The sequence below is a fragment of the Pterocles gutturalis genome, unplaced genomic scaffold (genome assembly GCF_000699245.1).
Source record: "Pterocles gutturalis isolate BGI_N339 unplaced genomic scaffold, ASM69924v1 scaffold11123, whole genome shotgun sequence".
NCBI lineage: Eukaryota > Metazoa > Chordata > Aves > Pterocliformes > Pteroclidae > Pterocles > Pterocles gutturalis.
In genome coordinates this window covers 15,197-28,018 of record NW_010125646.1, presented here as the reverse complement: position 1 = coordinate 28,018, position 12,822 = coordinate 15,197, and the positions used below count along the sequence as shown (strand labels likewise).

General features: G+C 36.8%; 1 protein-coding gene across 1 annotated transcript; it reads left to right on the top strand.

The window, feature by feature from the left end:
- Window positions 1-3,139: 3,139 nt before the first annotated feature.
- On the top strand, window positions 3,140-12,511 carry LOC104465554 (neuropilin and tolloid-like protein 1; the record flags this gene model as incomplete). Its single annotated transcript, XM_010078647.1, has 3 exons — window positions 3,140-3,226; window positions 4,826-4,963; window positions 12,263-12,511. Coding segments are annotated over 3 exons (474 nt in total), but the record flags the coding sequence as incomplete, so codon positions are not given.
- Window positions 12,512-12,822: the final 311 nt, after the last annotated feature.

Below are 12,822 nucleotides of genomic sequence, written 5' to 3'. Positions count from 1 at the left end.
GGCAGGGAGGTACCGAAATGTAACAATCACTCGTCGAAGACCCTCAGGGACCTCAGGCTGCTTGCGTGGGACCCCCACTCCCGCCTCAGTTTTGCAGAGGGTCTGCTCTCTCTCCTGAAGGGGCTTGGCCGGCCACAGTTCCTTCCAGCAGCTCTCTCTACGCCCACACCTGTAAAATAGCAGCGCTATGGCCAAGTATTGCTTGTCCAACAACTCTTTGCTAGGCTAAGCGGTGTCTGTGCCAAATCAAAGCCTCTAAAAAGCTGCCTGGCCAAGAGATAAATCTCCCAGTGGACAGCTTGTAATGGAAAAGTGCACAGATCCAAAAAGATGCAAAGATGCATAATCAGAGTGGCACTAGAAAGTATGATTATAATTACACCCATGATTAGGAGGAAAAGGGGGAGGGGGAAGACAGAGAATGAAGCAAGAAAATTGATGCAAACTTCTTTAAAATAATTCTCAAACCCAGATAATCACAATATTGTTGCTGTACTGTCAAAGCTTCCCAAGTGTCAGTTTTCAGTGAGTGAAGATTGCATGATTGGTCTCTTTGGGGTCTTTTTTTTTTTTTTTTTTTTCTTTTCCTCTTTTTTTTTCCTGTCTGTGAGAAGCGCTGTTCTTTTCAGGTGGCTTGAGAAAGCAAAAGGCAAGGGGTCATAGAATAAAATGGACTGCCTTGATCACTTAAGTGGAAATTGTTGTGTTATCCTTTCAAATAAAGCCCATAATTTTAACTACTTTCTGGCAATATACAGATTTTGGTGATGTTGGTGTTAATGCCACTAAATCGAGAGGCTTTCTCTCTTTTTTTTTTTTTTTTTTTTTTTTTTTTTAATGGGAGAGAAATATGTCATTTTGTCTATCCAAACATTAGATATGATACGTCTAGAAAAAAACTTAGTCTCTTCTTGTCTATTACATTTTATCATCAATATTGTTTTGACTCCTTATTAATAATCAATACTGACATGATGATATGTAAGTGTAGCTCCCTGCTTTGGAATAACATAGGTCTGTGACTTGGAAGCATCCTTTCTAGCATCTAGAGCTGGAATTGAAAAGACCTGTGTTTTTCTGTCATCTTAGTATGAATATCTCTGTGACTTGGACCAACTCTCTTTACTTACCTGAACTTCAGTTTTTTTCCCTATAGAGAAGGAGGGGAGAGCTAATAGATAAAGGTGCTTGAAATGAACCTGTAAGAATCAGATATTGTTATTAGTTGCCTTAGAAGAAACATTTCTCACAGGGGGTTCATTTGGCTGCTGTGCGTTCTATTCTACCTTCCATAAATATGTGAGCAGAAAGAATGCTGGCAACTGGCTCCATATTCTAGCACCAGTCCACTTTATACTACTGAGAAAATAGGTTTTGACTGGTGAGAATTACAGGCATAGCTGCAGTATGTTCACTGCATGAAACACAGCTAAAGTAAATGAGCAACTTAGTAAATGGGCAAATCCTGCATTGCCTTCAGATTCTGATACAGCCGGCAGGCAGAGTCCCAGCTAGCACGTATTTTCACAATCCGTCCCTGAGGAGAGTAAGGGCATGAATGGTTGGGTAGCATTCAGATCTGAGCAGAAGATGTAATGTTCTCACTGAATGCCCATGACACAGAAGAGTTTTTAACTACTAGCTCTGCCAACTTCCATCTTTGTTAGCTGAGGGATTAAAAAAGACGCAGGGGTTGTGAGCCTGACCAAGAAATAGTGGATATACTGCCAAGCCTTCATTTTCCCAGAACTTCAGCTTAAGCTTAAGCTCCCTGCTTAATAAAGTAGCCATCATCCGTGCCCCAAACCTGCTGTCACATGGGAAGAGTCAAAGGCATGGGAACAAAGATCTCAATGCAATCAGAATACTGGAAATATATAGATTTGATTCCCTTTGGTGTAAAAATTGCACACAATTTGCAGTGTAAAAGCTGAAAATTATGAAAGCACCATCTTTGAGAGGATCGTTTAGGTAGCTGGTTACTAGCCCATGATGTCTCTTTTGGTGACGATGAAGAGATGTCTCTCTTGGTGTCTCTTGGTGATAAGAAGAGGAAAGTATGCCATTCAATTACATTTGTTAAAGACCACAGGTCCATCAATTCCTCATTATAGTCAACAATACAAATGGCAGCTAATCAATCCAAAATACTCAGAATAAACACGCAACTTCATCTCTGCTTTAACTTCAGCGCAGTCTGGGCACTATGTCCAGGCTTAACGCCAAACTAGGTGGGGTCAAAACCCTGAGCACTCCAAGAACTGATGGATCTGTTCTCTTATGCTCTTGCTATCCCACTTTCTCCAACAGCCAAAGAAGATATGGGTGATGACAAGAAAATGCTATCATCAATACATGATTTCTGCATCAGGTAGCTAGCTAGTCACTTTGATCTTCCAAAGCAGTTGCATTATTACTGGCCTATGTGTTTGCCTTTTCTAGTTAAAATGTTATATTCGGAAACTCCCAGAAACTCAGGAACTATCTACAGAATGAAGTCCATCTCAGAAAGGTCACACTTGTTCTGAAGAGGCATAGCGGTCCTATCACAGTTGGAGATAGGAGATTTGTATTTGTAAAATGGGCTGCAGATTCACTGCAGCACAAAGCAACACCCTCTTGACAAGTCAGACAAACTAGATTAATGAGACTGTTAAACACACACAATAATTTACTTCACTTGGGATTTGCAAATGCTTTGATGGATGTGAAGAACCCAACCCCTCACTTCTTTCATATTCCCAGTACTCATTTTAGATTTTGTTATGCCATAGCAAGAGACATTAGTGAGTCCAAGTGGCACTGAAACTTAGCAGGCCTTTGTCTCCCTCTGTTAAAAGCAGCTGCTTTTCTATTACTGGACCAAGCTATGATTACATAAATAAATATTGTTAAAATGTTTTTCTTTAAAGTTAAAAAATATTAAAAAAAATAGTAGGGAAACATCAGTGCCCATGGCTTTTATTTGAAACCCAAAAGATCTCCTCTTTATTTGGATACATTTACAAAGATAAATACTTACAAGGACAGATCACAAAGAAACTTGTTTATACAAAATGTGCAATTTAAAGATGCAAGTAAACATGAACTTTTTTTACAGTAATTCTATTTAATTTCCTTACAATTGATTTGATTGCAGGCGCTATCACACTAATGCATATTTCTCTTTCAGTTGTAGCAAGTCTAATCATCCTACATTTTTCTGGGGCAACCAAAAAAGGAACAGGTATGTAAATTTCAGACATATTTTCCAGACATTATATTAGAGGTATGGATTTCAGTTGTTAGTTTAGTTCTTGAAATTTATAGTAGTTCACCTCCTTCAAGTATCTGTCCTTTGTTCATTTGTTTTGAGTATTAGTGTGCCTGTACACACACAAAAATCCCGTGGTACTTTTTTTAACAAGTTAGTGACCTGATCCACAGCTGGATCTAACTGAAGACTCAGTCTGACTCAAACTGTAGACTGTGAAGTGCCCTCACTTTCCCCCTGGAAGTCCAGCCTGGGCACTGAGCTATCTACACTTAAGATCATTTTGGTTGTTGAAGTAGAATTTGAAATCTGAAATTGGGCATCATGAGTACATTTGTCTAGGATGGAAATAGAAAGAGGTTCTTAAAAGCCCTGGATACTAAGTGTAGTAAGAGCCAAGCAGGGAGAGCTGCTAAACAGAATGTGTGGCTGGACTCACGTCTGAATGCTCAGTCCCTGCAGGGCTGAATTCATTTCAGGAAATTGGGGTCTGTGTTGTACTCAGCTTGGATACAGACCAGGAAGGAAGAGAAATGCTTGCAGAGCATTAGGCAGATCTCAGGTGGTAAAAATCATTCTTGGAAGGTGCCTGTCTCTCTCCATTGATTATAAGAGGGAGCCTCAAACAATTTAGCTCTACATACCGGAGGCTTGAGTTAGATGGGACACTCCTTGGATTTAGATACCTCATCCAGAGCAAAACCCAGGAGCCCTCTTCAGACACCTGTGTAAGGTCTAGAACCTACTATCCTTCCTTTTGGTACTGGCCTGGGTACTTTTCCCTCTGAAAAATCCATCTTGCTTTAGCCTACCTGTTAAAGCATGATGCTGAGGAAGTTATCTGTCATCCTCTTCAGCATGAACAGACCCAAACCTTTGTCTACAGGCTCTCTGACAATGTACAGATAGGAGTGCAAGAGGTCCAGGGCTAGGAAGAAAGCAAACAAGAAGCTCTGACTGCCCTCTGATGATTTACCTAGGAGGAGGAAAGTTCTGGGCTGTGGTTCCTGGCCTCAGAGCTGTTTATTAATTTTACAGCAAACAACAAGATAAAAAAAAATCTATGAACCAGAATCCAGGAATTCCCCTATCTATCTCTGTCCTGTGAATATAAAGGTGCCACAATTTTAAAACAATTTGTAAATTCTATCACAGTCCTGTGGTTTTGTACTTGACGTTGCACCTCTGATGTCTACTTGTATTACAGCACGTAGCTTGCTGACAGAGCACATACTTGAGCCTTTTGAGGTATAGGAGTAGGAAACTCCTGTCTCCCATTTCTTGAAGGCATGCTTTCCCTGCAAGGTTATTATTTAAAAAACATTATAAATATATCTTCCCCTAGATATCCAAGCCTCTTCTCTGCTTTCAAAATATGTTTTGAGTAGGAATTATGTGTTTGTACCCCCAAAAGACAGCTGCATTTTTCCCCAGGTCAATAATCATACTCTTAGTCTCAACAGAAAAAAGCTGAGGCCACTGACTGCTTTATTCTATAAGAGTGTTCTAAGTGTCATAGGGACATAATAATTTATGAGCTAATCACAAATGCTTAATGTGATCATTTCACAGAAAAGCAAATTCCTTCCGAAGGACAGAAGCCAGTGCAGTGTGGAACTTGGACAAAATATGCAGAAGGAGGCATCTTCACTTCTCCCAACTATCCCAACAAGTATCCTCCTGACAGAGAGTGTGTCTACATTATAGAAGGTGACCAGCCAAAGAATCTTTATATTCTATCATCAACTGTATATTTAAAAATTTGTTTTATTTTATTATATGTGAAGAGTAGGTAAAGCCTACATGATCATGATAAATCTTTTTAGAGAAGCTCTATCTCTGCATTTTTTTATTTTTTCTACTTTTTTAATAAAAACATAAATATTTTGTAGAGCATACCAAGAAATACTGGAAAATACTTGATTTATTTCCTGACATCACTCATAAATTAGTTCAGGTGGTAAGTATGCATGACTCACTTAGTAATAAACACAGTATAATTTATTTCAGGATATTCAGAGAATGAACAGAACCTAAAATACTGTAACATGACAGAAGAAATCATATTTTTCAAAGAGTAAAAAAAGTGAACATAGGAAACAAAAATGCTTTTTACTTTTGTATACGTATTTTAAAATTATCATAACTGAATCAGGGATGTCAAACATAGCTAGGTGAAGTACAGTAAAGAAAGTAATAGAGAAAATATCCACATAGTGGGTGTAAAAATTATTTTCCATCCAAGTGCTCATGAGAAATGAAGATAAATGAAAAAAAAAAAAAAACCCCAACCCCCCCAAAAAAACCAAAACCCAAACCAAACCCAAAACCAGAAAAGAATAAACATTAACAGCAAACAGCAGTGAGACACAGTTTTTAAAAGGCAAACAGTTGCAGGCATGAAGGTGATGTAAGAAAGAAGTATATTACAAGCAAGTTACACACTTTCTTTTCACCAATCTTAGCACAACAGGTGTTGAAGGGATTGTTGTAAAAATGACTCTGTGGAAAGTAATAGAGATCAGACACTGTCAGAGCTTAGTAGAAGAAAAGATGAATCAGGTACAGAATAGTAAGTCATTGGAACCAAGAAGGTTTGTTCGTGGGTTGTGAGTACATGCAGAATACAACACTGACACTTGTTCTATCCATGCTTGGTTGGACTGGACAGAATTACTAACTACAAATGTTGGAGCCAGGAATGAAAGAAATATGTATTTTACTAAAGATACAGGTAATATTGAGAGAGATTTCCGAAGTTGTATAGCTGATTGAAATTTAATTAGCTGCTTTAGAACCCCCCACTAGACCCTGTCAGAAACCAGTCTGTCTCTCCAAATCTATTGCTGAGTTATTTAAAAAATATATTTCATAAAAACCATCTAGGGAAAGGATGGATAGTAAAAGTTTTATGTGTTGGTTTTTTTTTTTTTGGGGGGGGGGGGGGGGAAAACAAAAATTTTTTCTGAGATCTCTGAATTCCACTTTAGTGCTAGGTAACCTGATTGAAGTCAGAAGGAAAGAGGTGATGATAAATCATGGAGTCAAACAAGCCCTCTAAAGAAATTTTTTGCCTGCCCAGTCTTCCCACTTTAGTCCAGAATTTAAGCAGATGTATGGTAAACATTTAAGTTCTTTCATAGTCTAATAATTTACTTAAAATTAAAATACATTTTTTAAAAAAGATAAACATATAAGTTCAATATGTACTCTTTGGCATTATATTTTTTTTGTTAAACTTATGTTGCAAGTCTTTTTGCATATATTGATCAATCTTTCTAACATTCCTGTGAAGCTGGGAAGAAGTAGGCCTATTTTATCTTCAAGGATCTGAAACACAGAGACATGTTTTATCGTTAAAGGGAAAGGGTGTGGAAAAGAAAAAAATTACCATTTTTGTAAACCCTACTCCAGTATCTCAGGCCATGAGGTACTCCTCCTCTCAGTAAGAAGATGCTTGAAAGCCCTTTATTGGAAAGACCTTTGTCTTTATTATAGAAATTAAGTATTTATAAAAATATTGTTAATAAGCTGAAAGGTGGCAAAATACACTGTTGAAATAACTTGATTTAGAAGAATTCAAATTGGAAATGTCTGAGAACAATTTAGAAAGGAAATATTTAATCAAACAACTTCTATGATGAAGACGAATTTCCATGCTGACAAGTTTGGAGCAATGTAAAGTAAAAAGAGCAATCTGAACTCAGCAGACCTCTTGTTATACTTTACAGGAAAAATCAATCTGGCAAAAAACAGTTGCACGTAATTTCTTACGACACTGATATTTTCTGCTTCCTGTCATGCCATAATGAACAGTTTGGATTGCAACTAGGTATTTTAAAATCCATTGTGATAGCAGCTCTATCAATATATAATTTGATGAGAACCATGCATATTGCACATTTTCAGCTCCGATGTCCCTGTGTCTATTTCTATCTAAATAGTCATCCCTGACAAATATCACAAAAATAAATAGGCATGTAGTAAGATGTCTGAGGAATAATATTTTTAAAAGTGTCAGTTTTCAAAAAAGGCAAAAGGAGAAACACTGAAGGACAACAAAAATTATTTTGTGTTTACAGTCAATTATTTGTCCATATTTATTCTTTTTATGGCATATGAAGATGGCATAAAATAATGTAGAAGACTAACAAGTGAAAACTTTTCCCCATATCTTTTATATTCTGTGGAACTCACAATTAAATGATTGCAAATAAAGGATTAATTATTTTACTAATAGCACTGTCTCTGAGGTCAGATAACAGTCTATGAAGTGGATAATCCTTGCTAATCCAGGACATAAACATCGACTCAATTTTGGAGTAAGACAGAAACATCTCCATATGCATCTTATTCCAATATTTATTATTGAGATTCTAATACACTTCAAATAGCTTCTGGCTGTGTTGAATACTAACTACCAAACTAGGGGGACTGTTGATATGATCCATAATAGCATTCCCACATTGCTGTCTCCCCTTTGTATGTCTTTAAGAGTTTGGCATACCAGGAATGTGTATAACATACTGACAGCTGTATGATATGGGTTTAAATACATATATGAATCACCAGGTTCCTTTCTGCCTGCTTGCGTTAGTTCCTTCCTTTTTTTACTATCAAACACAATCTAGGACAAATTCTGATGGCTGTGCTCAAACACAGTTCCTACTGACTTTACTGGACTTGAGTGAGGACTCCAGCAGGTAGTGTGTTATAATAAAATTGAATTCCATCTCATTATAAAATTATTTCCTCCACATTGTAGCTCATCTTAAATATATGCAAGCCTTTTATAATTTCAAAATTACTTGGGTGAAGAAAAGGAGCTGGCAAAAATTGCCATGATCATAGACTGAATTTCTAACAGAGAAGAGGATTTCTGACTGCAGAGGCTTCTATTGTAGCACTCAAAGGCATGAGTGGATCAAACAGCTAGAAGTTTCTTTTTCTTTTCTTTTTTTTTTTTTTTTTTTCCTTCTATTTTAGTAGTAATGATAATTAACTATTGGAACAACTATGAATTTTAAAGTCCATATTGGATGCCTTTCTAAAATAAATCCTTTAGGTCATCCAGAAGTTGTGGAGTCAGTACAAAAATCATTATGCTACAGAGTAGCTTCTGGTGAATCTCATCTGCCTTTCAAAGTGCATTGCTAACTTGTTTCTTTTTCTTTCAGTCTTATTTGGCATATAGAAAACATAGGAAATAGCTGAGTGTACACAGTAAATTCCCTGTTGGCCCAATTTCATTCTTGTTTCACATATTCATGACTCTAACCTGGCAAAATTCACAGCTGCCCTGAAGAACCGCAGCAGTGGCAACATTAGCCTTTGCCAGACTGCAGAAAAATTGGCATGTGTGCTCCAAAGGGAAATTTGCATGGGAGAATTTGCAGGAACAAAGGCTTTGGTTTGTGTTAAAAGTATCTGTGGAGTGGCATAGTCATACTTTGCACAATATATCTTAAGAATTGGTTTGGAAATCCTGTAAGTGAAATATTTGTAAGATTTTATCCATTCTTCAGTTTTTAGTAATTAAATGCTTGTTTATAAATATAGGTATGGACTAGAATTGCTTTATGGAGATACAAAAGAAATCTTCCACTTCATATGTTTGTGGACTTGTAGAGTAAGCTCTCTTGAAGGTCTTCCATGTTTTCACTAATGACTATTATACTCTTTAATCCTAGATATTTCACAGGTGTTAGAGAATGGTCATGTATCACTGTACGAAAAATCTCTGCTAAAAGTCCTTTTGTATTTCACAGGGTTTTTGGTGTTCAAAAAGTTTTTTATCAAAACAAGGAAAGAATCCTCTTTCGAAAGGAGGATATAGGTGGCTTTCTTATCAAAAATAGCTGGACAATCAGAAAGACCAGAGATTATTGATAACTATTAGTACTGCAGCAGCTCACATAGATGGGGGGTAGGTGTTGAGTTCAATGTCTCGTTTCATACAGCCTGGTAAATGGAAATAGATTTTCCGCTCAACTTTTTTTTTGTTTTTGCTGCAACTGTTCTTCCACTGTAAGTTGGAAGGCAATGCCCTTTTTTTCATTGAATGCAAAATCTCAAGACAGCACTTGTGTAAGATAATTAGATTAAAATTATGACAAGACATGCAAGCATTAAGCGGTCTTTCCATGATATTAAACATTTTTGAAGAAAGATAATTGGAAGATAAATATCAAAGATTTTTAAGATTTGAAGTAAAATCATTTTATGAGACAGCTTCAATATATTTCATTTGTACTTGACAACAACTTTTTCTGACATTGTAGTCACATAAAAAGTTCTGAAGATGTGAATAGGCTTTATATGTGAATGGGCTTTACCTGTGAAAAAGGATACCAGAAATGACAACTCTATGCCTCCTTTTCTGATTAGATGGTGAGATTCCAATCCCATCTGGAAGAATCACATATTCTGGGCTGCTTGTTTGTTTGTTCTGCTTTGTTTCTCTATATCTATACATACATTATTATTAGCCATTATTCTGTACTTGTTCTCACTGTATTTCTGTAAGTTTTACTGTGACCATATTTGTACATTCTGTGTTGCAAAAGCTGCGGCACAAGATATGTATTTATACAATACCTGCTTGTTTTAGCTTGCATTTGACAAAAAAAAACCACTTTGCTAAAGCCAGAGTATAAGTCCAAAACATTACCTTTTTTGCTAAAAGGAAGTTCAAGTTGGGTGTTTGAATTGTGCATTTTCATCCCTTATGGCCATTTCCAGGAACGTTGAAATGATTTTTTCTTAGGTAGATTATTGCAAACAAAACATTTAACCTTTAACTCTAAATATCATACAAGATGAAGCACAGAGGTGCATACAAAAGTGCATGATGAAAAGCTGCATGGATGTGTGTATAGCACCCTTTCCTCCCTCTGTTCAATCTTGTGATCATCACAGTCCTCACAGTCACAGAAACATGAAGCGTTGCCTTCCTTGGGAGAGTTAGGAGGAAGGACCTTGTCCTGTTTACACTAGTTTGCAGAGCAGGCTGGGACACAGGCAGTACCTATACTAATACCTAAAACAGGTCAGGAAATTTTCACTGGCATTGAGACTGACAGGCAAAGTCACACATGTACAGATTAACTCCTTTCACCTTCCCAGTCAAGAGCACAGACACCAACTGCTTGCTGTGAATGGTCCTTGTTTCATGCCGGCCACCACATCAAGCCTAAGAATAGGTTTTGGCAGTTCTGACTGACATGGCCAAAATGATGCCAGGAGGCAATTTTAACATTTAAAGAGTGTGAACAGTCAGTGGTCTAGCCCCCAAACTCATTCACCAGCCTTGTTTTATTTAACAGTGAAGGAGTGGTGCTTATGAACAGTCAATGCTCCATTCTTAAAGTGGAGCAGCCTCTACACACGGGAGTTTTTGGGGGAAAGTAGAAGCTTCCTTGAGGGCTCCTTGAGATGTTATGATTCTGATCCTCTAGCAAGAACCAAGCTTCACCAGGAAAAGCCTTGTCTTGTAAACCATGGCAATATTCTGACCCTAAAACTAGTTTGTAATGTGAGATTCAGAGTACTGTATGGAGGCTGTGGAAACTGAGCAGTCTTTTCTCAGGCCGTGCTTTCACTGAGTTAATGTGTAACTCTGTAGGCCCAAACCTCTTTTACCCACAAAGACAGTATTCATATTACACTGAGCCTATAAATGTCTGTAAAGCTCCTTTTCAAAATCATAGCAAATGGCTGAGCTATAACTCAGAGGGGGCCTCGTGCCCAATTTTATCATGTATTGCACAAGTCTTGGATTCAGAGAAGACCTGTTAAGCATTTAACTATGGGCCAACACTTGTAAGACTCCTCTTGGTGTGCAATGGAGTATTGAAGTCCCAACACAGGAAGTTTAAAAGGGACAACTGTGTTCTGTTAGTGGTGTATACACAAGAATGATGGCATAGACCGTTTTTGAAGCAGGTATCTCTTTGTTGCCATGGAAAGCAGAGCAGCCATAAACTGAGGAATGAAGCTGTTTGACACTAACAACACTAGCAGAATTCATCTTCATACCTAGTTTGCAACATTAGAACATTACAATAAAGCTTTAGGTAGGTTAATAGCATAATATTTGAATAGTGAGTATATGAAACTTTCAAGCCTTAACGAGCAGGATTAAGCATAGGAACATCACACCCCAGGGACGCTGCAGCTGTTAAAAATTTGTAGACAAAACAATGATTTTTTTTTTTTTTATCCTTTTAAGAAAATGCTATAGTGCAACCAGTAACTATTTTCCTTTAAACAGGAGATGCCAGGGAATATTTGTTTTAGAGATCATTCTGACTACTGTTAGCTTTAGTATCTATGAATAAAGATGGCTTTATGTCTAATTAAGTGACCACTATAAAGTTTCTTCAAGATTTTCAGTAGCATATTGTTTGTTCTTCGGTTAGACATTAATTTTGCTTCATCTTTATCTAGTTTCTTAAGTGAGAATTCATTATACTTGTCCTTATGTTTCGAATGAGATGATAAGTAATTCTGAGTATAAGCAATGAAACTCAAGCCTGTCATTAACTGCACCACATATAGGAACAGAATTTGGCCTTCTTGCTATAGCACAGTTCTGATCAGTTTTTTCTTCATCTTTCTGAACATTAGGTAAAAACGTATTCTAATTAACATTCCCCCCCAATATAAGGAAACACTGTTTTTCCAGATGCATAAGTTTCTTGGAAATCTTTTGTGTTTGAAACCATTATTCCTAAATTGTATTTTGCTTTACATCACAGATATCTCTCTTAGTTTTGCTAAGAACTGCTGCCATGAGCACTTTTTTGAAGGAGAAGGATATACAAGCAAGATGATGGTAGCAAAATCTATACAAATATAGACATGTTAATTTTCACACAATTTTTTAAGCAAAAAGATGCATACAAAATAGATACATCTGATTTGCTTTGATTTTGTTTTTGATGATTGTTTTGTTTTTGAAGGGTCTTGATTTAGAAAACTATAAGATAATTTTCTTTTCATCTCCAGCTGCCCCTAGACAATGCATTGAACTACACTTTGATGAAAAATATTCCATAGAGCCTTCTTGGGAGTGTAAATTTGACCATATTGAAGTACGAGATGGACCTTTTGGCTTTTCCCCAATCATTGGACGTTTCTGTGGACAGCAAAATCCACCTACAATAAAATCCAGCGGCAGATTCCTATGGATTAAATTTTTTGCTGATGGTGAGCTGGAATCTATCGGGTTTTCTGCTCGGTATAACTTTACACCTGGTGAGTACAAATCATCACACTTTTTGACAGAAAATCTTGGTATAGTAACTTTGCTAATGATGTATAATTGTGCTGTTGAATAATATCTTTAACTGGGACTATGTTTATTATCAAGGAAACAGAAAAATGATAGAAGGTATATATGTTTTTTTTTTTCCATAACAAGTAAGGCTTGTTCAGGGAAGAAATTTTCAATAGAGTTTTGTCCAAGATGCATAAATTCAGCCTCACTACTTTTTAAAAGAATTGTTTTCAGTCAAGTTCTATTATAGAAAATAATTCAAAATGTTTCATGGGAAGTTATGTGTTTT